At 36.5% G+C, this 22,772-nt stretch overlaps 3 protein-coding genes and 1 pseudogene across 4 annotated transcripts; 3 read left to right on the top strand and 1 right to left on the bottom strand.

Annotated features, from left to right (window-relative positions):
* Positions 1 to 639: 639 nt before the first annotated feature.
* LOC120007905 (AAA-ATPase At3g50940-like) lies at positions 640 to 2,437 on the top strand. The gene is made up of 2 exons (XM_038858386.1): positions 640 to 1,686; positions 1,771 to 2,437. The coding sequence occupies exons 1-2, from the start codon at positions 685 to 687 to the stop codon at positions 2,266 to 2,268; spliced, it is 1,500 nt and encodes a 499-aa protein (XP_038714314.1). The 5' UTR covers positions 640 to 684; the 3' UTR covers positions 2,269 to 2,437.
* A 749-nt stretch (positions 2,438 to 3,186) lies between these two features.
* On the top strand, positions 3,187 to 5,551 carry LOC120007893 (annotated as a pseudogene).
* A 130-nt stretch (positions 5,552 to 5,681) lies between these two features.
* On the bottom strand, positions 5,682 to 11,098 carry LOC120007892 (U-box domain-containing protein 6-like). 2 transcript variants are annotated; one of them, XM_038858368.1, is made up of 6 exons: positions 10,747 to 11,098; positions 9,903 to 9,997; positions 9,502 to 9,687; positions 9,217 to 9,324; positions 7,576 to 8,750; positions 5,682 to 6,666 (listed from the first exon to the last, which is right to left on the bottom strand). In XM_038858368.1, exons 2-6 carry the CDS (start codon positions 9,951 to 9,953, stop codon positions 5,877 to 5,879), a joined length of 2,310 nt encoding a protein of 769 aa, XP_038714296.1. In that variant the 5' UTR covers positions 9,954 to 9,997; positions 10,747 to 11,098; the 3' UTR covers positions 5,682 to 5,876. The 2 variants fall into 2 exon arrangements, with proteins under 2 accessions (XP_038714296.1, XP_038714297.1); XM_038858369.1 differs by lacking the exon at positions 10,747 to 11,098 and adding an exon at positions 10,393 to 10,588.
* Positions 11,099 to 18,351: 7,253 nt separating this feature from the next.
* Positions 18,352 to 22,354, top strand: LOC120007023 (proteasome subunit beta type-5-like). Its single transcript, XM_038857174.1, has 8 exons — positions 18,352 to 18,462; positions 18,661 to 18,786; positions 18,892 to 19,021; positions 19,420 to 19,526; positions 20,747 to 20,881; positions 20,967 to 21,070; positions 21,754 to 21,854; positions 21,997 to 22,354. Exons 2-8 carry the CDS (start codon positions 18,664 to 18,666, stop codon positions 22,122 to 22,124), a joined length of 828 nt encoding a protein of 275 aa, XP_038713102.1. The 5' UTR covers positions 18,352 to 18,462; positions 18,661 to 18,663; the 3' UTR covers positions 22,125 to 22,354.
* The last annotated feature ends 418 nt before the right edge of the window (positions 22,355 to 22,772 follow it).

The following is a 22,772-nucleotide window of genomic DNA, read 5'->3' on the forward strand; positions in this document are numbered from 1 at the left end:
TCAGAATGGCTTGAAATTTGATCGAGTGACTCATTTCAACTTGGTGATCATGACTAATGGCCACACCTTATTTTTGACAAATTACACTGTTTAGGGTCCAAATGAGACTTTTAATGTTTTAGGGACATTTTCATCCTTTGGTGTTTTTGTGTTGTTCATTACCTTGATGTTGTAGTTGGCACTAGTCATCATTAACTTTTGATTTTAAAGAAATATATTGAAAACCTTTCTCTCAAATCTGCTGGATTCTAGTGTCTATTTCCTTGATTAAACGTTGATTTGTTCGTTATTTCGACGCGTATATGATTTATTTGTAAGGTCAATGATGTTTGGTTTAGAAAGAATAATCATGAAGAAGAAGCGCACTAGCAATTGTGGTAGCATTCAAAATTCTATACTTAAAACAAAAAACAAGTGATGGAGATTCTGGAGAATGTTCCAAGAACTGATGCCAAGAATTTAATTCCTGAAATTCATGAACTCTATCCATAAAACCAAAAAAGTTCAGTAGACTCAACTGCCTTGTTGCTTCTCAGAATTGCTTAAGAACATTAAGGAATTAACTTATGCATATCAGGAAACCTTGTTCTATAAAAGGCCACCCATCTTGTTTACAACTTCCATCCATTCATACCAAGCTAGGTTTCCTCCTATCTCAGAAACCCGAAAATCTTAAAGTTTAACATGTTCTTTTCTGTGTCGAACATGCCTTCAATGACATCGATATTGTCAGCGTACACTTCTGTTGCTGCATTGCTAATGCTTGTCAGAACCGTTCTCAATGAGTTACAGACGATGACTGGTAAATTTCTACCTCAGAAGATCAGAGAAAATTTGGTATCAGTACTTGGTGAGCTTTTTGGAAGTCTATGTTCTCAAATGACTATTCTTATCAATGAGTACAATGGACTCTCAGTTAATGAAATCTACCAGGCTTCTGAAACCTACTTGAGCTCAAGAATTACGCCTTCTATTAACGAGCTAAAGGTTTTCAAAGCGCAGCGAGAGAAGAACATCTCGGTCACAATCAACAAAGGCGAAAAGGTCTTTGACATATTCGAAGGAATCCAGCTCGTCTGGGAATTTGTTTCTACTGAAACACAGAAGTCACATTTTGATTATGATAACTATTCCCATACATCAGAAACAACCGAAAATCGGTCTTTTCGACTTACTTTCAACAAAAGATACAAGGAAGTGGTATTAAGGGCTTATCTTCCATATGTGGTGGAGAGATCAAAAGCTTTTAAAGAAGAGAACAAAGTCCTGAAGCTCCACTCACTTGGAAGTTTAAATGGAGGTCTGTGGGGATCGATCAACCTCGACCATCCATCCACATTTGAGACAATGGCATTGGATCCAGAGCTCAAGAAAGAATTGATGGATGACTTGGACAGATTTGTGAGGAGAAGGGATTTTTATAGGAGAGTTGGAAAGGCATGGAAAAGAGGATATTTGTTGTATGGACCTCCTGGTACTGGCAAGTCAAGCTTGATAGCAGCAATGGCTAACTATCTGAAATTTGACATCTATGACTTGGAACTCAAAGGTATACGCAGCAATGCAGATCTCCGGAAGTTGGTAGTCTCCACAGCAAATCGATCGATACTTGTTATCGAGGACATTGATTGTAGCATTGAGTTGCAGAATCGACAGAATGGAAGCTACAAAGAAAATGAATTTACGGTGAGTATCAAGTCCTTTTTCAACCATGAAAACTGATTTTACATGATGCACTGCTGGTATAACACCATTACTTGTTGATGTCAGTTTCTAACGCTCTCCGGATTGCTTAACTTCATTGATGGATTATGGTCAAGCTGTGGAGATGAGAGGATAATCGTGTTTACGACAAACTATAAAGAAAGAATTGATCCTGCTCTGCTGAGACCGGGACGAATGGACAAGCATATTCACATGTCTTATTGCACTCCAAGTGGGTTCAAAATCCTTGCTTCCAACTACTTAGGACTTAAGAGTCATCCCTTCCTCACTCACATTGAAGAACTGATGAAGGAAGTAGAGGTGACTCCTGCAGAAGTTGCAGAAGAGCTCATGAAACACGAAAACGTGGATATTGCACTCAAAGGAGTCGCTGCTTTTATTGAAAGGAAGAAGCTGATGAAATGTAATGACACTAATGCAGACAAAAGAAAAGACATTGATGAAGAAGAGGAGGAAAGTGAGGAATTCCGGGGGAAATGTGACGGCAAAGTTGGGAAAAATAAGAGGAAGACGGCGAAAAAGGGAAAAGGAGGATGGAGTTAGGTCCAGCTTGGTGTTCCTACTGCAATTATAAGTTGGTTCTATATGTAATAAGGAAATGAGTGTGGTAATGCATATCAAGAACTGCTATCAGAAGCAGTAAAGTGTGCTAACCATATGTTCAGATAAGTTTTGTTTGTGAATTTGACAAAAAATACATTTATGGTTGCAATTTCTATTAGTTGAGTACAATGTTTTGTAAACCATCCTTTTGTGTTCAAACCGTATGGATTCAGGAGCTTTTGAGTTCGATTCCCACCAGGAGCAATACCCTTGTGACCATATGCTAGGTTATGACCCAACTTACCATGTCATCTGGCAGGGATTCGGATGACCGAATTTTTCCAACCCGAATTCAACAAATTTGGACATAAGTTATATGTTCGAAATCTGAGTCCAAACACAAAATTTTCATCCAGTTTAAAACCGAATCCGGATCTGAACACATAAATCTTGTCCGGTTTATTTGTCCATATCCTACCCCGAATTATGTTATTGTCCGGTATACTTATGCAGATTTAAACCAATCCGGGTTTGATCAATTAAGTATGTCCGAAATCCAATCCGGTTAGGGTTCGGACATATAAATATTTCTTAGACATGTGATGTTGTTCGACCTAGAATCGACTTTTTACTAGCCATATCGTCAGGATAAAAATTTCTGTGTATGCGGGCTTGATGGCTCGAGTTTAAGATCATATCAAACTTCCAAAGGGATATGGGCAAAGAATTGCTCGAGAAGACTCTTCCCATAATGAAAGTAGCGTGTATATATAATGACAGGTAGAAAGTTGACTTTGGAATGGTACTTGCTACTAAACATCAAAAACTTCCCATGGAAACTTCACTTTCTGAATTTTTCTTCCATATAAGCATACACATGAACCGTATCTAAAGCAATCAAGCAAACACATAGCAATCTCTCCTTTTCATTCACCAGAAAAACCCAAATCCCCACCATGTTTTCTCTCAAAACCATGCCTTCAACAACATCAGTTCTATCAGCATACTCTGCCTTTACTGCATCTGCAATGCTGGCTCGAACCGTGATCAATGAAGTCCAAACCATAACTACCCAGTTGGTTCCCAAACAACTCCAAGAGATGATAATATCAAAAACCGGATCCTTCTGGGGAACCCCATCTTCCCAAATGACAACTCTTATCATTGATGAGTACACTGATTACTCAATTAACCAAATGTATGAAGCTTCAGAACTCTATCTCGGGACGAAAATCAGCTCTTCGCTTGAGAAGATCAGGGTCCTGAAAGCTCCAAGAGAGAAGATCCTGAAACTGACGATCAATAAAGGAGAAAAAATTCTTGACACATTCCAAGGAATCCAACTGATATGGAAAATAGTTTGCACTGAAACAAAAGAGCCGGCTCAAAATGGAAGATTTGAGAGCAGGGTCATTGAACTTAGCTTCAATAAGAAGCACATGGAGAAGGTACTGAGCTCTTTCTTGCCTTTTGTCATGGAGAAATCAAATGCCATCAAAGAAGAATCCAAGATAGTGAAGCTGTATTCCCTTGGAGGCGGTGGAGAGCGAGAAGACGGACAATGGGGATCAACTAATCTTGATCATCCATCAACTTTTGAAACATTGGCAATGGAACCAGCTCTCAAGAAGGCATTGATGGATGATTTAGACAGGTTTGTGAATAGAAGAGATTACTACCGGAGAGTTGGGAAGGCGTGGAAACGTGGGTATTTGTTGTATGGTCCTCCAGGTACTGGGAAGTCAAGCTTGGTTGCAGCCATGGCTAACTACTTGAAGTTCCACATCTATGACTTGGAGCTTGGGAGTATCTTCGGCAACTCAAACCTAAGAAACCTGTTAGTCTCCACCAAAAACAGATCAATAGTTGTGATTGAGGATATTGATTGCAGCATTGATTTACAGAATCAACGAGCAAGAAGATCCGGCCAGGTTAGACTATGACCTAGTATTTTTTACTAAATCATATAATTCTTGTTAAGAATATGTTAGACAAATGTCCATTGAGTGATTTATATGAGGAAGCTCAGCTCCCTACAATCAACTAGGCCTTTTCCGATGTATTCACGGGAACCAAAACCTCAAAGCGATAATATTGTTGGCTGTATGGGGTGGGATTTCTGACATGGTAATGAAGCAATTCAATCCAATTCGACGTAGCTTATACTCCATTTGTTGACATAACTAAGCTCACAAGTGCGGCGAGTGTTATGAACATAAATCCCACATTGGTTAGACAAATGGTTTATATAGGTAAGCTCACTTCCCTACAATCATCTAGGCTTTTTCCTAGCTCGGTGGGTTGGGCTTCGGCCAATTTCTGGGCTTGAGAGGAACAACCCATGAAGGTAATCCGATATGTCCACGGGAATCGGAACCCCAAAGCGACAATATGGTTACTAGATTTAGGAGGAACAAACTCATGAGGGTAATCCGATTATCCATGAGAATCGAAACTCCAAAGTAGCGGAGAATATAGTTGGTTGTGCGGGGTGGAATTTCTTACAATTCTGTGACCAAATATTTTTACTAAATCATCTAATTCTGTGACTAATGATTCTTGTTCATCTTCTTTGTCAGTTAACTCTATCTGGGTTACTTAATTTCATTGATGGGCTATGGTCAAGTTGTGGCGATGAGAGAATCGTTGTCTTCACAACCAATCACAAGGACAAGCTAGACCCTGCATTGTTTAAGGCCAGGCAGGATGGATATGCACATCAACATGTCCTACTGCACTCCTAATGGCTTCAAGATTCTTGCTTCTAACTATCTAGGCATCTCTGACCACTCTCTGTTCCCTCGACTCGATGAACTGATAACGGAAACCAATGTAACTCCGGCAGAGATTGCAGAAGAGCTCATGAAAAATGAAGATGCCAATGTATCCCTCAAGGGGCTCGTTGAATTCCTTGAAAAGAAGAAGACGGAGCGTAGCGAACTGGGAGAAGATGACGGAGAAGAAGAACAGGAATCTGCTGAAGGTGAAACACCGGTTGGTAGTAAGAGGAAGGCAAGAGTGGGGACTTTCGGAAGCCCGACGAAGATTCGAAGTAAGAGAAAAGCCAAAGAGGTTCCAACTATAATGGAGACCGGAGAAGAATCAGAAGAACAGCCAGAGCAATGGATGCCGTGTTTTCACTCAGGCCAGCAAATGGAGATATTCTAAGCTGCCATACAGGCCCCTGTACGCGCAATGTCACTGGCAGTGAAGCATTACAGCTTGTGAATTTAAATAATCATCCCTTAACATGTAATTAGGGATGTTAAAAAAAGGTAGAAACCAAACCAACCGATTAGTCAGTTAAATTAATGTCAAAAACCTACCTACAGTAACCGACCGTTTACACTGCATAGCTAATTAAATCACAACTTCACAAAGAAAATTTAAATCCAAAGGAGAAAAGCCTGATATCAAGGCAACTCTACTGCTTTAATTATGAAATACATGGCTACATATCTTCCTAGCCAGAAGGGAAGGCAAGGTAAAAACAAAAATCCACAGATTACAATGGCCTGTACAACTCTTCTCTACGGAAAGGAAAAAAGAAATCAATGACGACTAAAAGATACAGAAAAGAAGGTACAACAGAAACTTACAGCACAGAATCAATACTGGGAAACCGAATAGCTCTTGCTCTTCCAGAAAAAGCTAAAAGCTTTTCCCATCTTCCTCCTCGACGTTGTTTTACAAAAAGGATTTGACTCTGGAGCAGGCATTGCCTTGGAGCTAGTCTCAGCTCGCTTTAGAGTAATATCAGGAGATGGTCGATCTTGTTGCCTCTGCTCACGAAACAGTATCAATAGTTTTTGAGCCTTATCTCTCCCCCTTGTCGTCCCATTTACTGAAATCGATACCAATGCAGGTATCACCCCTTCCTGTAGGACCATTTGACTGCATTTCTCACTCCCATTACACAGAATCAAAAGGCATGAGGCTGCTTGTTCCTGTTCAATGGATTCACCAGCATCCAGTATTGCTGCAAGCGAGCTAATAAGGCCAGGTGCAGAGACCATTTCTTCTTTTCCTGGTTTACTCAAAGCCAAATATATCAGGACAGCTATGCACTTTTCTGTCCAAGTATGGTCCCCAGTAAGAGCAAGTAGAGATTGGAGTCCACTAATGATGCCAGCCGAAAGAAGGTTTGAAATATTAGAAGAATGAGAGGAGAGATTATAGAGGGCATGAAGGGCATCAAGTTTGCACAGGGAATCCGCTTCACTTTGAAGGATCCCGACTAAAAAGGGAACAGCCTTACTCGAGCCAATGATAGATTTGGCTTGTTCAAGGCAAGAGAGATTCAGGTAGAGGGCAGTTGCTGAGCCATGGGAGTTTGTGTTGGAGATCATATCCTCCAGCAATGGTATCATGCCAGCTGCCAACATCATTTCCTTGTTCCTAAAATTCAGGAAACAATAAACTATTATTAATTATTTATTGACGGATATCCATATTATGTAACTATATTACGAGGAGGGATAAAGCCACAAAACAAAATAGTTGAGCCACAGGCCCATAGAAGATATAGCAACTCATACTATACATTGGACAGCAAGCATACATTTATGATTGGTCGATCCAGGATTGGTCACTAATTTTTCTGCTCCTACATTTTATAAAGTATCTTGACAAAATTAAGAAAAATGGCTCAAGCTTGAAAAAAAAGAAGAAAAGGGAATGCTCCTATTTTGGGAAAGATATTGTTCCATTATCACTACCAAGTGTTCTCAATCAATGAGTGCAAACTAAATCACCATGAGAAGTACATATTTATATATGCAACATTCCATTGACACAAAGGAACTCTGTACTATGATTTAGTCACTTCCTAATCATAGTTTTCCATTCAAAATGAATATTCAGCTTGACTTGCAAAAATAAAAGTGCCACGTTTTTTTAATTTGCATAGCAGGAATTAGTATGAATAAGCAATGTGGAAGGACATGGCGAAAAAAATAGATATGAGATTGGGAGCCCACATTAGAGGGAAGAAAACCAATCTTCAGAACACCAAATCCTTTTATCTGAAGCAGACAAAATGAAGAAGACAGAGACAACAAACTTAGGCAACCATCTTCCTGAAGAAAGGGACTCAATTGACTACATTCAAATATATCAATGATAGGAGATGAGAATAATAGAAAGAACGCAAGAAATATTTAATAAACATGTCATAAGAATCAGACCATTCTATTGTAATTATCGCATAACTTTTTTCATGTGCCACGAGGAATTTTGAAGGAAATATGAAACTTTGCAGATATTTTCACAGATATACTGGAAATACGAGGTTAAAGGCCTACAAACCTGTCATTGTTGACAGCAAGATTAAACAAAGCCATAGCAGCAATTTCCTGGGCCATCATGTTCCTTTCACGAACAGCGAACTTAAGAAACACCATTAGCGCCTCAACAAGGCCATGAGACCCCAAAAAAGTTCTGGCCTCCTCATCGTCTTTCAACAGGAGCCTTACTTGTTCTGCAACTTCGCACTTTTTCCCTATGTCTTCCCCTTCATTCAAGATAGTCAGAAAATTCTGATATCTATCAAACACATCAAGCTGAGACACATCTCCCAGAGGAGATAAATTTTCTGCTTCATTTACTTCGACCTCCTCAATGGTTCCACTCTCTTCTATAGGAACAACCTTTACCTCCTTCAATTTGCGGGAGCCAACACTCTTCACAGATCTTGAATTTGAGGACTCTGACTGAGACAAAGCAAGCCTCCAATAATTCAGATCAAGGGATTCCGGGGGACCATCTGGAATAGGCACACCATTCTGTTCACACCAACTATTAGTAAGACCTTTAACAGAGTAATTAGGAGTGAAGCAACAATGAGAGAGTTGCTGTTGAGTCTTTGGACAGGTGTCATGCCCATCACTAAACCATTTTTCAATGCAGATCCTTTCATATGTTTGTCCTGATGCGATAATGACAGGATCATGCATTAGTTGCAACGATATTGGACACCTCAATTCTTCCGGTGGAACAGGTATCTGCCCAGATTTCCTAAAATTTGGCTTGAAATTAAAGGAACTAAGTTTTGTCAGCTGCCTCTCAAATGCATGACCATTCACACCAGACCCTCCATCCTCGAAAGAACCCTGAACTGTTGGCGAAGAAGGCGCTGAGCCCTGTGAATCATTTTCATCTACAAGATCACTTCTAAACAACTTGGAGTATTTTCTCATAAGATGTAAGAGATAAGCCACAATTGATTCTTTTCGCTTGTCTTCCTCCACACGAGCTCTCTCTATGAGTTTCTTGAGAGCTCTTCTCTCTGTAAGAGCCACTTTCGACGAGGTAACACCAAGTTTAGTAGCAGCACGGTAAAAAGATTCAAGCTCATTACTGTCACTTGAGTCACTAAATTTTCTCCCTTGCTGAAGCAATGCAATTATTTCATCACCAATTTGTTTCTCTAGAGGATCAAGCGATAATTCTGTATTCTCAAGTTCGCTTACAATCTCCAGAATCTGAAAAGAATTATTTGCTAGGGTAAATAATACTTCAAATAAGGTTCATATTAAAGTAAAAGCTTCAAAAGGCCACAAAGCATAACCACCAGGGACTCGGGGAGAAATAATAGCCTACAGTAATTCTAAAAGCATGAGGAAAGATTGCAGAAATCAAAACAGAAAAAAAAAATCATTCGAAGAAAAGAGAGAAGTCTGATTAGTGAAAAGCCATGACATAACAAGGATAAGCCACCATATGCAAGTTTCACTTCTTCCCTGAGTTCCCTCCCTCTAAATATTAAGAATATAACCCCATAATTTATCCAAAAAAAAAGTCACAGAAATATCTCCAAAGATCTAACCCTCACTCTCAATATTTAATTGAATTCTCTTGAAATGATTATCCATTGCATTACCAAAATAAGATTCCCCACTCCTTAGTCCTTACAACCATGAGTTGAAACTGTCTCTAATATAAAATTACCTGGCATCCAATGGCCTCTGGCTCAATATCTTCCACACGTCTGAGACTATCGATCAGAGCACACTTCGCTTTATCAAATTTTAAATGAACAGAATCCCCAGTTATTGCCTGCAATAAAGCAAATATGCAGACATTATTGAACAGTCTCCAAGAGATTAAGGCAATCTACAGAGGAAAACATATCCCATAGTTCTACATGACAGAACATCTATATTAGAGAAAACAAATCACACGGCATCTCAGCTCAAAATAAAATAATAATAATACAGCAAATATAAGGCATACCAAGTAAAGTTTACTACAATCCGAACAATGCCGAAGAACATTCTTGGTCTTCTCAAGGGCAATGTGCAAAGAACACAATGCTTGAATGCCGGATTTGCTCCTAGGTCGTGCCGCTTCTAAAGAGGGAAAAATTGACAAGATTTTGTAATAAATTGCAGAGAGTGACTTGCACATTTCTCCATGTAGCTGCATATAAAGAAGAACACCTTCTCAGTTATCTACTTCAGGTATGGAACAATTAAAAAAAAGTTAATTTTTTGCAAGTTATATCCCGGTCTGAACAAGCAAAAATTTTGAATAACAACGGACAAATACTTTCATAGCTAAGTTTAAACAAACAGCCAAGACAGCAAAATACAGTTCCTACATTTCAAATTTCCTCTGAAAACTCAAGCCCATACCTTGGCATCACTCGCTGCAAATAAATTTTCTTCAACATCAACAATATCCATAATCTGTGTTTATTGTGGAAACATATAAAGCAAATTTATATGGCCTGAAATGAAAAAAGGGATAATAAAACCCGATTAGTAAAACAAGCATCTTCGTAATAATTGATAGAAAACCCACTCAAACAAAAAAGACATTAGTTAGAGAGAAAACAAATTGTAACTGAAGCTAAAAGAAACTTTTGTTTTATTCAACTATAATAGAAAATCTTTAAAAAAAAAAAAAACTCAATCCCATTTTCTTGGATAGATACGTCAAAAACCAACTACTAATCACAAAACCCATTTAAAAAATTATTCATATTAATCTGAATTAAATGGCTTAAAATTTTCAAATTCATGTCCCTAAAGCCAAAATAAAATGGAGTGAAAATAATGGAGCACAGAAGATCAATACAAATTCAAACAAGTAAGGTGAACGCGCCAAGAACTTGCGATATACCTGAAAAGGCAAGCCAATTTGATTGCAACGTTTCCTCGAAGATAAAAAGGTGTTGTTAACAACACAACCAACAAGGGATTGAAAAGAACAAACAAATACATTTAGACGTTCCCTCAGTTTGGATTCCAAAAACAGAATAACCCCAGCAAATCAAAATCATATCAATCAGAAGAAATGAGGAAATGAAAACACCTTCCAGTCTTGAAAACGCGAAGTCGGAAACAGAAAGCACGCAAAAGAACCAGCGAAAACGAAACAAACCAGATTAAGTAAAAAAAAACACCAAATATTTACAACTCGGAAACCGCGAAAATCTAGGGTTTGGGAAACAAAGCGGAAAATAAAATCACGTACCGAGAAAATCGAAGGGAGGTTTCATACAAATAGCATTTACAAAATTCCAGGTAAACAAACGGATATTTTGGGTTTACATGATCTGTTGAACTATTCCATCTCACTACATTACAGTTAGGTTTCTTTCTTTTCTTTCGGCCTCAAATCGGTCGTTTCGCAGAGAACGAGTTCTCGCAAGAGAGAGAGAGGGGAGGGAGAGATACTGAGGTGGCTTGGACTCTTGGCTGGAAATGAATATGTGAAAATGCTAAAAATATATATATTTCCTATTTTAGATTCTGTTTGGATTTAGAGATTTCGGATGGGACTCAGTGGGAGGAGAATGAAAATGAGTTTAGAAAAAGATTTCATCAAATTTTTATCAAAATACCTATTTCAAAATGGGGTCGTTTACTCGTTTTGGAGCGGAGAGAATGTTGAATTAAGTTATCTATTGTATATAATACTTTAATATAAAAATAACGATAGATTGGTAAATGAAACCAATTGTTTTCTTTCTTTTTTTTCTCTCTTTTATGATGTTTATAAAAAATAGAAGTAACAAATTCTTTAATTTTTAAAATATCCAACCTGAAAAAATGAAAAATATTTTACCTTTCATTCTATTGAGTTTTCCTCTCATTCCTTCTCCTTTCCTCAATCCAAACAGACTCTTAAGGGGAGTGGATTTAAGTTGGGAAGAAACAACCAAGTAGTAAGAGTTCAACTCTCCTAAAGAGGGTTGCGAGTTAACTACTAATAAAATGCGATATTTATTCATATTTTATTTCTAAAATTTGGGTTTTTTGGGAGCCTCACAAACACTCGTGGAAATGGTTCATTGTCAGTTAAAATTGTGATGATGAATTCACATTTGTACAATAATCATGGCTTAAACCGAATATTTCACAACATGTCAGGATTATTATGGTCACACATTAAACGGGATTTGCTACGCTAGTTCCCCTTGCTCATCCTTTCAAGATAAAGTTATGAAAATTTAACAAATAATGAATGCGATTGGGAAGTTGAATATAAAAATAATTATTTATTGGAATTAATTTTAAATAATTGGGGAATTTTCGCCGCTAATGTCTCCCCGGTTACACCGGCCGACAGTTGCCGACTTCCTCGTTTGTTGGGTAGCAGATCTGTCATAAATGCGCGAAATTACAATAATATCCTCTAGATATTAAAATTCAATTGAGTTAATGCAATAAAGTAAAAATTAAATTAATCCTACAAAAAGTTGTGATTATGATTTATGATGCCTTTCGCGTGTTAAATAAAACCATAAATGCAACTATTATGCATCATTAATCATTATGTCTCTAACACAACAACTATAAAGATGATGAAGTTTTTCATCTCTCGATTTTTACTTTCTAAATTTGGCATGTTATTATCATTTGAATACCCAATGAGAAAGTATTTATGGTTTTTCTAAGTAATAACTAACTTATGACATACGAAATTAGTTTAAGATATTATTACACACACATATAGAGCGCAATTATCTTATGCAGACTTAAAACAAATATCGGACATATGTTTTCACCATTGATTTTGAACACATAAGACCCAAAATAGTGGTCTCACATGTCATTTCACTTAGAGCAACCACAATGGTGTAATGCTTTTGGGGACAATTAAATATATTGGGAGAGGTATTTTGCTTGGTTGGTTGGGAATGTGAATGAAATGTTAAATGTTACATGTATTTGTATAATTGTGTAAATTTATTGGCTTCATTTTTTGTGTAATAGAGGTGGAGTCAGTATTTATTTTTGGTATATTTGTGAGTGTGGTTTAAGTGGAGCCAACATGGAGGCTAACCATAAAGGTTTTTTTTTTTAAATTGTATACAACAAATATCTTATTCTTTTATAACTAGTGTTATATTTTTATTGAAAGTCAATTAAATTTAAATTTTAGGATCTCCTATCAAAAAAAAAAATAAAATTTAGGATCTATGAAAATTTCAAATACATATATAATTATTTTTGTCAATAGAAATCAATTTGATTGGGAGTGGAGTCCGCACAAAGGAGTGCATGTGGACGTGTTTTCCACCACGAATTTAACGTCCCAATTATTACACGTCATCAGATCCGGGTTTCGCGGGAATTCCACTTCCCCCCCCCCCCAGATCGACGGTCAAAAAGCTATCAGCCTCGACCCTCTTGATATTTTGTCTTCTGTTTTTGTTTGTAATGTTTTTTATGATGAAAATTCATGGACCCAAATCTTTTATAATATAAAATTTGTATAACACAAGTACTTAAATTGTCTAACTTTTAGTAATATAATTGAATAATTTAATATAATTTGGACCCTCAACTACACACAATAGTTTATCCATTCTAAACCCATTCAGCCCTCACAGATTTGTCCTCCCTGAATTAGGTTAAGGAGGTCTGGCCCAACCGACCTCCAAAATTTACTTAGAACATCGGTTGTTGTGTGTTAAGGTATGTGGGCCTCTTTATATGTTTGATCATTTTCCCCCAACTATCCGATGTGATAGTTTTAAGTTTTAACATAATTGGAATAAAGAAAACTATTTTTATTCCAATTTGTGGTATTTTACGTTGATAACTATCATATAACATTGGTTAAACAAAAATATATATTTAATGATTCACGTTGGTAATTGAAAATTGTTTTTATTGCTTAAATTGACATCAGTAATTGTTGATAATCAATAATACTAATAATAGTGATAAATTAATTAGATTTAATACGGGACAAAATGAAGAATTTTTAGTTTCTTCTTCATTTTTTTATTAAGTTAATGGATGATGATCAATTTGATATTTTAATTTCAAATATGATTATTACTTTAGTCATTTATTTTAAATAATAATATAAACATTAAAAAAAAAAAGGGTTAGTCCGACCACCATATCTCATGTAAGATCGGTTAAATAATTTTTAAAATAAGATGGCTTGAATTAATTAAAATGACATTTTGATTTTTTTAATGAGAAATTGTGGACTTTTCAGTCACATAAATATGGATTGTCCCACTCTTAACAAAAATGATTAAATTCATGAACTATTGTTTTTTTATAAAACATTTTTTTATTGTTAAAAACTCCTGTTCTTTTGGGTGTCCTTTTTAATGTTATACCAAACAAAACCTTAGTGTTGTGATTTATGGAATATGTGACACGTTGAGAGAGGTCCCACTATACCAATTTTCTATTGTTGTTGTGACTCTTGTTGACTATAATATTAATCATTGAATTTAATATAATGAATGCAATTCGCCTACCACCATGTGGATGCTTTCTTTTTTCTTTGTTCATGACCAATCTTTCAAAGCTCCTTTCAAATCTATATTTTTGTGGTTGATTAAAGTTTGGTCACAAGGTGTTTTTTTCAAGAGGTCACAATATATTATGTTACTCGATAAATTAGATAAACGAGATCCATTTACATTCGGACCATCATAAAAAATGGAGTACAATTAAAAGAATTAAAAAAAAGGCAAAAAATTAAAAAACACAAACACGATGATCGCTGGACACTCCCGGACAACACTGTATTACACCGGACATCACCCAACGACAACCGAATGATTTCGTACTCCATCGGTTTATGGCAAGTAACAAAGGCTAAACATAAAAACCAACACACATATTACAATTTGGATTTACAGCAAGGATCTTGGCTTCTTATTCAATCAGAGAGACCGATCTCCCTCAGATCTGAAAATCTCATCACCATAAAACCAAATATACGTCTTCGTAACACATAAAAAATGTGAACGATCGAAGATCCGCGATGGATGAAGGAGATCTATTGTCATAAGCTGCTTGAAAATGAATAAAATAATATTAAAAAAAAAACTGACTAGGAAATAGGACTTAGGAAATGAGTATTTATTTTTGATTGGTGAAATACACGAGTTAAATTAATTATTATATATGAGTAATCGCAATCACTTCCAACATTTCTAAAACCAAACCAAATGAGACCCATCAGAATCGGGATGTACCCCTAGATAGATTCTGACCATATCATTTATTGCAAAATCTCTAATGATTTCTTGACAATGAGGATAATTCTTCAGCCACATAAACTGATCAAACATATATACAAAATTGGAATTTACCTAATCACATCCCAAGGATAGTGACCACGGATTCTTAAACATATGAACAAAAGGCTATTAAAACATACTTTCTGCTTGTCATTAGCTGAAGTGTATTGGACTATTGGGTATTATTTATAGAGGTTTAATTGTAGTTTTATCACTTTCCTTTGTCTTGTATTATTCTAAAAACCGTTTTACCATTTTCTTTATTGGTTAAGACCAAAATGATATCGTTTTAGAGTCCGTTAGTCAAATAACGGTCAATCAATGAAGCAACATGCGGTGGTACTTAAACACAGAGTATAAGAGATGTCATTCTAACAATTTTGAATCAAAAGGTGCGTAGTTAGAAATGATCTCAATCACAAAGGTTATATGTCATTTTTAGCTTTTTTAAAATTAAATTACCCTTTAATGCTTCTAGCATTTATAGAATAATTAATTAAATTAGCTTCTAACATTTAATTTTTTTTAATTGATTAAAATGTTTTTATTAATATTATAAATTTTTTCCATAAATTTAACTATTTATTTTAATCCGTTACAACTTAAATGCATAGTACTCATATACGTAATTTGTCACAATAATTTTAACATCAATATGCTTATAACAAAAATATAATAAAATATCTACCAATATTTCAAGAATTGTATATGTTATTGTCAAAATTGTTTATCAAACGAGTAATTAATTAAGTAAATAGCACAAAAGCTTACCCACAAAAAAAATGTGAACTTTGTAAATTAGATCAAACTACAGGACATTGTAGGAATTCGAGAAAAATATTATAAAATTTTGGTGGGACCAGAAGGTATGGCAGTTGGAGTAGTGGGACCAAGACCCCACATGAACTGGTGGATACGATCGAAAGCAAAATCGAGCGGTCTCCGCTCGAGGGAGCACAAGAAACAAATGCGTCACGTCTTTGAAGAATGAGAGACAAGTCAAAATTAGATTCATTCGGAATTTGTTTTAGTCACGACAATACACGACCTTTTTTTTTCTTTCTTTTTTTAAATAAAAACTAATCTCAATCAGTGTCAATGTGTCATACGCTAATGAAAACGACTTTAATTATTTATTCGGAGAGTGATGCGTCAAACAGCTTTTTGCGTTCAAACTCACCTCACAACACCACAGTTTTATAACTCACAGCATCACACCACACCTCACAGCACCTCACAGCATTCCCAAAAAAGTCCCATGTATGTGTTTGGTAGTGTGTTGTAACTGTGTTCAGTTGCAACACACCTCACACTACCACAGTTTTTTATAACATGTCAAACAGCTTTTGCGTTCTAACTCACCTCACAGCACCACAGCTTTTTACCTCACCACACTCCCAAACACTTACAATATACAATATATGTTGACTTGTCCTACGTAATCAAATTAGGTCAATTATTGTATTTTAGATTAATGTACAAGGTAAACCTTGAATGATTTTATATTAATATTATTAGTCATCTAATATAAGTGTAATTTTGATACGTCAAACGCACCTCACAGCACCGCACCACAGTTTTAAAAGTTATGCGCCAAACAACTTTTTGCGTTTCAACTCACCTCACGGCACCACAGTTTTATAACTCACAGCACCTCACAACATTCCCAAACAAGCCCTATATGTGATTGAAATCCAAAATTTGCTCGAATTCCCAATGTTTTTGTAGGTTGGGTTAGTTGTCATGAAGTGATTGCTCGACTGTTATTGGATGATATACATAAAAGAAGAGTGAGAGTTATGAGGATCCCGAGAATACAAGTATGGATCGGGATTAAGAGTGCTCTCATCTCTCGGAGTTCTTCCTTGATTAGTAATTAGAAGTTAAGTACAAATTTTGAGACTCAGAATTACCTGGCGCGAAGGTCCTCTTATATGGTATTGGGAAGTCCAATTTTGATAACGAAATGTTTCTTCCTCGTTGATTTTTAGGAGAGTCTTCCGGGAGGTGAATCAATTTTCTTCATTTCCGAGTAAGAGTCTGATTTTCTTACGACTTTCGGTTCCCTTAGGTGTCGATCACCTAAGTGGTGCTCCTAGGATGCCGGTTGTACGACCCAGCACCTCGGCTCTCTCTTGATCGGCACTTTCAATTGAGTGGCAGCTTGTTGGATTTAAATGTATGTTGTTCTATATTCTAATAATTTGAAAGCATATTGGACTTGAAAAATTAATATTTAATTAATTAATTAATTATTAGTCCAAATATCTCAATTTAAAATAGACAAAACGGCAAATCAAATCACCAAAAAGAAATTATCATAAAACAAGCATGCAAGCATATATTCTTTGTAACATAATCATTAATTGCATAGCTTTGAGCCTTTGACTACTTTATTTTGAAATAAGTTGCCGTTTAACTTTTATGTGATTGACTTAACACACTCATGAAATGCATGGAATTTAACTTTTTTTTGTAATATTTTATTGTTTATGACTATTTTTTAAATTAAATTGTGTTAGGTATGAAATGAACACAAAACACTCGTGAGCCATTTGAGGGCATCCCTTTAAAGATTAAAGACTATTGTAATTAAAAACTTAATTAGTTCAAGAATGGATCTTTTTATTAAACCAACCAGGGTTTTTTTTATAACCGATCGAGAACAACATCATACAAGTTTACTATAATTTCACATTTATTTTATTTATAAGTAGCTTATAACTCGTCTATTAGGGAAATTCAACAACAATCCTAAAAATCCGAATGATGGAATATTAGATGGACGTAAATGAAAAAAACGTGGTGGTTAATTATCAAATGAAGTGATTAAGGCATCTAATGTTGAATTAACAAATCAAATTAAGTAATTGAGGTATCTAATCATGACCGACTTGTGCCACTAAAACAATAATGTACAATCACTCCTTGCATGTGATCTCCCAAATTGTTGGTCCTCCAAAATACTTGGATGAAGAAAGCTTGTACTGATTTGATTGAGACCACCACGATAAATATTTTGTTCCCTTTATATCAAAACTTATGTGACCAATTTATTTATTTATTTTTGTTTAATATTATCTATAAATAGAAAAAAAGGGGCATAGAGTTAGCATTATTGTACATTAAATTTTACCCGCTCACATTTTGGCACAAATATAGAAAGACACGGAAAGCAATATCTTTATTACCACATGCTAAGTTTTGGTTTAACTTATCAAGTGGAATATTTATGTTCGTGCAAACCTGATTGTCCGAGTTTAGATCCCTATCAGATGTCTAAATAACAAACTTGTATGGTGTTATAATCGGTTTAAAAAAAGACAAATAGAATTTTAAAACTACATGTAAAGGGTAATGCCCAGTGTCCACTGTAAAGAATGCCTGCTTATTGGAAATAAAAAAAAGTGACAAGCCTGCTAAAGGCTCCTTCAAAGATTGGGCTTGAGCTGGCCCTTTTTTGGATCAGGGCCGTATCCATTGAAACATTTTATTTAGTCCAAGATCGGCCCATTAAGAATCCAGCAGTGGATTCAAAGTAAACAAAAGCCCGCCCACCATCTCTTGCCCACGCCCCAAGAAAACGTCCTTTATGTTCATTTTTTTTTCCTCCCAAGTCACTCGTTCCGGTTTTCATCAATCCGCGCAAAGCTCTCGATCACTCTCATACACTATCATCTCTTGCAAAGGTACTGCGTGTTTATCTCTCGATTTGTTATGTAAATTTCAGCTACTCTTGAAAATCGCTACAAGATTGGTTTTATAGGGTTTATGCATAATCGTGTAATTCGATCTGTAAATATATCATGCTTAATTCGATTGTTCGAGTGAGATTTATTTTTCTATATTCACGCAATTTGATTTTCGGTTGTTTTCCGTCGTTGTAGATCATGAAGCTTGACACCAGTGGCCTTGAATCCCCTATGCCACACTTTGGGACGGGCAACGAAACTCTTGAGGGGATTTCGAATGCACAGTCTGCACAGTCTTTCGAGGTTCCGGATGTTACTAATGTGAGATTTACATACGCGTATCTGCAAATTTTTTGTTAAATTGTGATATTACGTTGGAGGAGTTGAATTTGCGGCTCAGTTGATGCTTTTCTTGCTTTGTATCAGTTTGATGCATTTCAAAAGGAGACGACACAGTTGTTGAAGCATGCCAAGGGGACAACTACTCTTGCTTTTATTTTTAAGGAGGGCGTTATGGTTGCCGCTGATTCTCGAGCTAGCATGGGCGGCTATATCTGTAATTTGGTTTGAACTTTATGTTTTCGTTGCTTATCTCCAACTGGTTTGTGTAAGACATATTCATATTTGATTATACATTGGCGTCGACTATTGTTGTTGGATAAAACCTTCAACCTTACAAGAGAATGTTATTTCCCCATCTTATTTTGTTGTATTGTTGGATAGGTGATTAAGAGTTCCGTGAACTTACAGATGAGCATACTTAATGCACACTCACTAGTCTTCACCTAGGCATTTTTCCTCGGACTTAGTTAGCATGTTTTAACAGCATTTACATGCCTTTTATCTTCACATGTTTTACATAGAAATTCATGTTGATGCATCATTCATAGTTGCATCCAGGTAAGGGGTTTCGGAGTAATTGTAGATTATAACATTCATTTCCTGTACTTGCAGCATCCCAGTCAGTGAAAAAAATAATTGAAATTAATCCTTACATGCTTGGTACGATGGCTGGAGGAGCTGCTGACTGTCAGTTTTGGCACAGAAATCTGGGAATTAAGGTGACACACTTTTATAGTTTTCTTCAATGTGCATCCTATAAACTATGGTCTATCAACAACTTATAATTGCACAGGGAATTTGTTGTTGTGAATACTGGTGGCTAGTATTAACATTTATCAGTTTAGATCATTACAGTTGGTGCTGAGGAAATGAGTAGTGTTGCTCAAGTCAAAAACCTTGTCTACCACAAACGAAAAGTTCGAAACTCATAAGCTGTATCAGTTACTTATGTCTTACCTCTGGGAAAGAAAAAGGATCTTTGAAACATTGGTGTTTTGCCGTTGACATTGAGAAGCAATCCACAGTGGGTTAATTATGCAAATTTAGTCTTACCAAAGTATCGTAGCTTTGTGGGTACATCCTAGTCGTAATGGAGGGCATTAAAACTACCTCATGGATGCATGTTCAACCGTATCGTATTTGGTACTAATATCCAATTGACCTATCTTGGAGATTTAATGTCTTTTCATCTTTTTCGATTCTGAAATTCATTGCATCCTTGAACCGAAACCTTCATGTGAGCACAACCTTAACATTGGTGACAATGATCTTAGCTTCTTTCTTTACTTTTTTTTTTTTTACAAGCAAGCATGTGGCCCAGTGATAGAGTTGCAGGTGTGTAACCTAGAGGTCACATGCTCAATGCTTGGAAATAGTCTTTCCATATATTATATAGGGGGTAAGGTTTGCATACATCTTGCTTGTGCCTGACCCGCCTACTACGAGTCTTGTGCATAGAAGTTGTTTACTTTTTTATTGCAATCATTAGTAGTTACATTATTCACAACCATGCTTGCAGTCCTGCCAAATACACTCTCAGACGAACGATGAATAAGGGCAGACACAGTTAGTCGATGAATAGGGTGGAGAGTTTGCATGCCTCAATGTTGAGGCTTTGTTCATTTTCACATCTTCTCAAGTTGTGAGATACATGTCAAAGCAAGTTTGATATTCATACTCAAGTTGTGTTGTCAGTTTTGTAAATAAATTCGTGGAAATTGTTTGGTAGACAGTGAGTAATTTATATATCCAAAGTACTGGATAGGTGGCTTAGCCTAGTGAGATCTTATTCCCTGGTTTCCTAGCTGTGAATACATGACGGCCCTGCATGGTTTTTCTGCGTGTTTATTTAGCACAGGGGCTTTTGAAATCATTCTCCATTTTGTTCTCACATAGTCATAGTTAATGTGCTGACAAACAATTGTTTGATGTAATTCAGTGTCGACTGCATGAATTGGCAAACAAGAGGAGAATATCAGTTACAGGAGCATCCAAACTTCTGGCAAACATTCTGTATTCTTATCGTGGAATGGGTCTATCTGTTGGGACTATGATTGCTGGATGGGATGAAACGGTAATGACATATAGAAGTGGCTGCATACTTAGATTGCATATTTTTTTCTTGATTCACGTGAGTTTTTATCCTCTCTTGGTTTTAGGGACCTGGACTATATTATGTGGATAGTGAAGGAGGAAGGCTTAAAGGAATGCGATTCTCTGTTGGATCTGGTTCTCCATATGCTTATGGTGTACTTGATAATGGGTGTGTTTTCTTTCCCTCTCTCTTTGTTTTTTATAAGGTCCATTACTATGCAGATATTTGAGCCAGTCTTGCAAATGAATTTTTCTGTCTGCTCTCGAGATCCTTAGGAAACAAAATGCCATGCTGAATAAGGAAACCATTTAGAATGAAAAAAAGGAGTGCTTTCCAAGCATAGTGAGAAAGTTTATCTTTCGAGATTTGCATGATTAGATTGTTGGAGTAGGTGTAGTTTGAAGATTTCGTGGCGCACGAATCTGTTTAATTGCCGCATGGCATCCTGTAATGAGATTATGGCCCACAACTTATTGTAGAAGATGTTTGATAGTTTGTTTCACGTTTGGTGCATGATGAGAATATTAGTACGGTGTCTGTAGGATGGAACCTTACGGGAATCTGTGCTACTGCATCGAGTTTTTGGAAATTGTTAATCATCATATTTATCTGTGATTGTGACTACTGTCTTTTCCCATCATGCAACTTCGTCTTTCCTCATTATGTGCTCCTTGTTTCCATCAGAGGATGGAGTTGCGTTCACATAATTTTTTTTAATAGGCATCTATAGTTGTTTAGCTTGTCCTGTCTGTCATTCCGAGTAATAGGTTGTAGTTTTCTTTTTCTTTTTTTCCCCCGAATTATCTACACCTCACAGACAATAGCCCATTGACCTGGGAGATGTATACCAGGTATCGATATGATATGTCAGTTGAAGAAGCTGCAGAGTTGGCTAGAAGAGCCATTTACCACGCAACCTTCCGAGATGGAGCTAGTGGGGGAGTTGCAAGCGGTACTCTCTCTCTTTTCTCTCCCAACCTCCCTTCTCCGCTTCCTCTGTGTGGGTGGGTGTGGAAGCGGTGGTGCTGCATTCTGACTTCTTCGTCTGTGCTTGCTTTCAATACTTACTTTGGTTTGTCTTGTTGTTTTCTCAGTTTATCATGTGGGACCAAATGGCTGGAAGAAGCTATCAGGTGATGATGTTGGAGAACTCCACTACAAATACTATCCAGTCACACCAAGTACGGTGGAACAGGAAATGACTGAAGTTGCCGGGGCATGAGGGTCTCGCTTAATTTAGACCAGGTTTAAGACCTTCCTCCTTTCCTTGTATCCAATGGAAGAGTTGTTTTTTCTTCTTCTTTAGATTATGTATTATGTGCTTATATCAAAACAGTTCATTGGTAGATCTGGTTTTCGGTAAATGTGTGAGAACCTTACTGCTATTATCTGAAGACCATGGAATTCAATGCTATGAGACATTTCTGTTTTTACTGAAATTTCGATATGCCTGACAGCCTGAGCAAGCTCTACTCTGGAGACTGGAGACACATGATCAATTAATGTGCCCTTTTGTGCTTGTGTGATATATTTATGCAAACCCTGTGCTTTTATGACTGTTAAGGGTAGCTAGCTGGTGGCAAATGGCAAGCCTTTTTTTCCTTGGGTAATTGGTTGGATTTGAGTTGCATCCACTGATTGCGCGTGGTCTAATCATCAAAGAACAGCTTGCTTACCTGTGCAACTGTACTTGTTGAGAAACAGGCGAGCCTGTTTAGTAGCTAACATAAAGTTCCAAGTCTAGATTCTTGTGGGTTTTGACACTGGAAGGCTTGAGAAGTTAAGTTTGTATAGTACTGCTTGGTCCCTCTGTTTATGGTTATAGGTCATGTAGGGGTTTCTGTGTCAATGACGTTATTAAATTTTGAAA

This window comes from Tripterygium wilfordii, chromosome 10 (assembly GCF_013401445.1).
Source record: "Tripterygium wilfordii isolate XIE 37 chromosome 10, ASM1340144v1, whole genome shotgun sequence".
Classification (NCBI taxonomy): Eukaryota; Viridiplantae; Streptophyta; class Magnoliopsida; order Celastrales; family Celastraceae; genus Tripterygium; species Tripterygium wilfordii.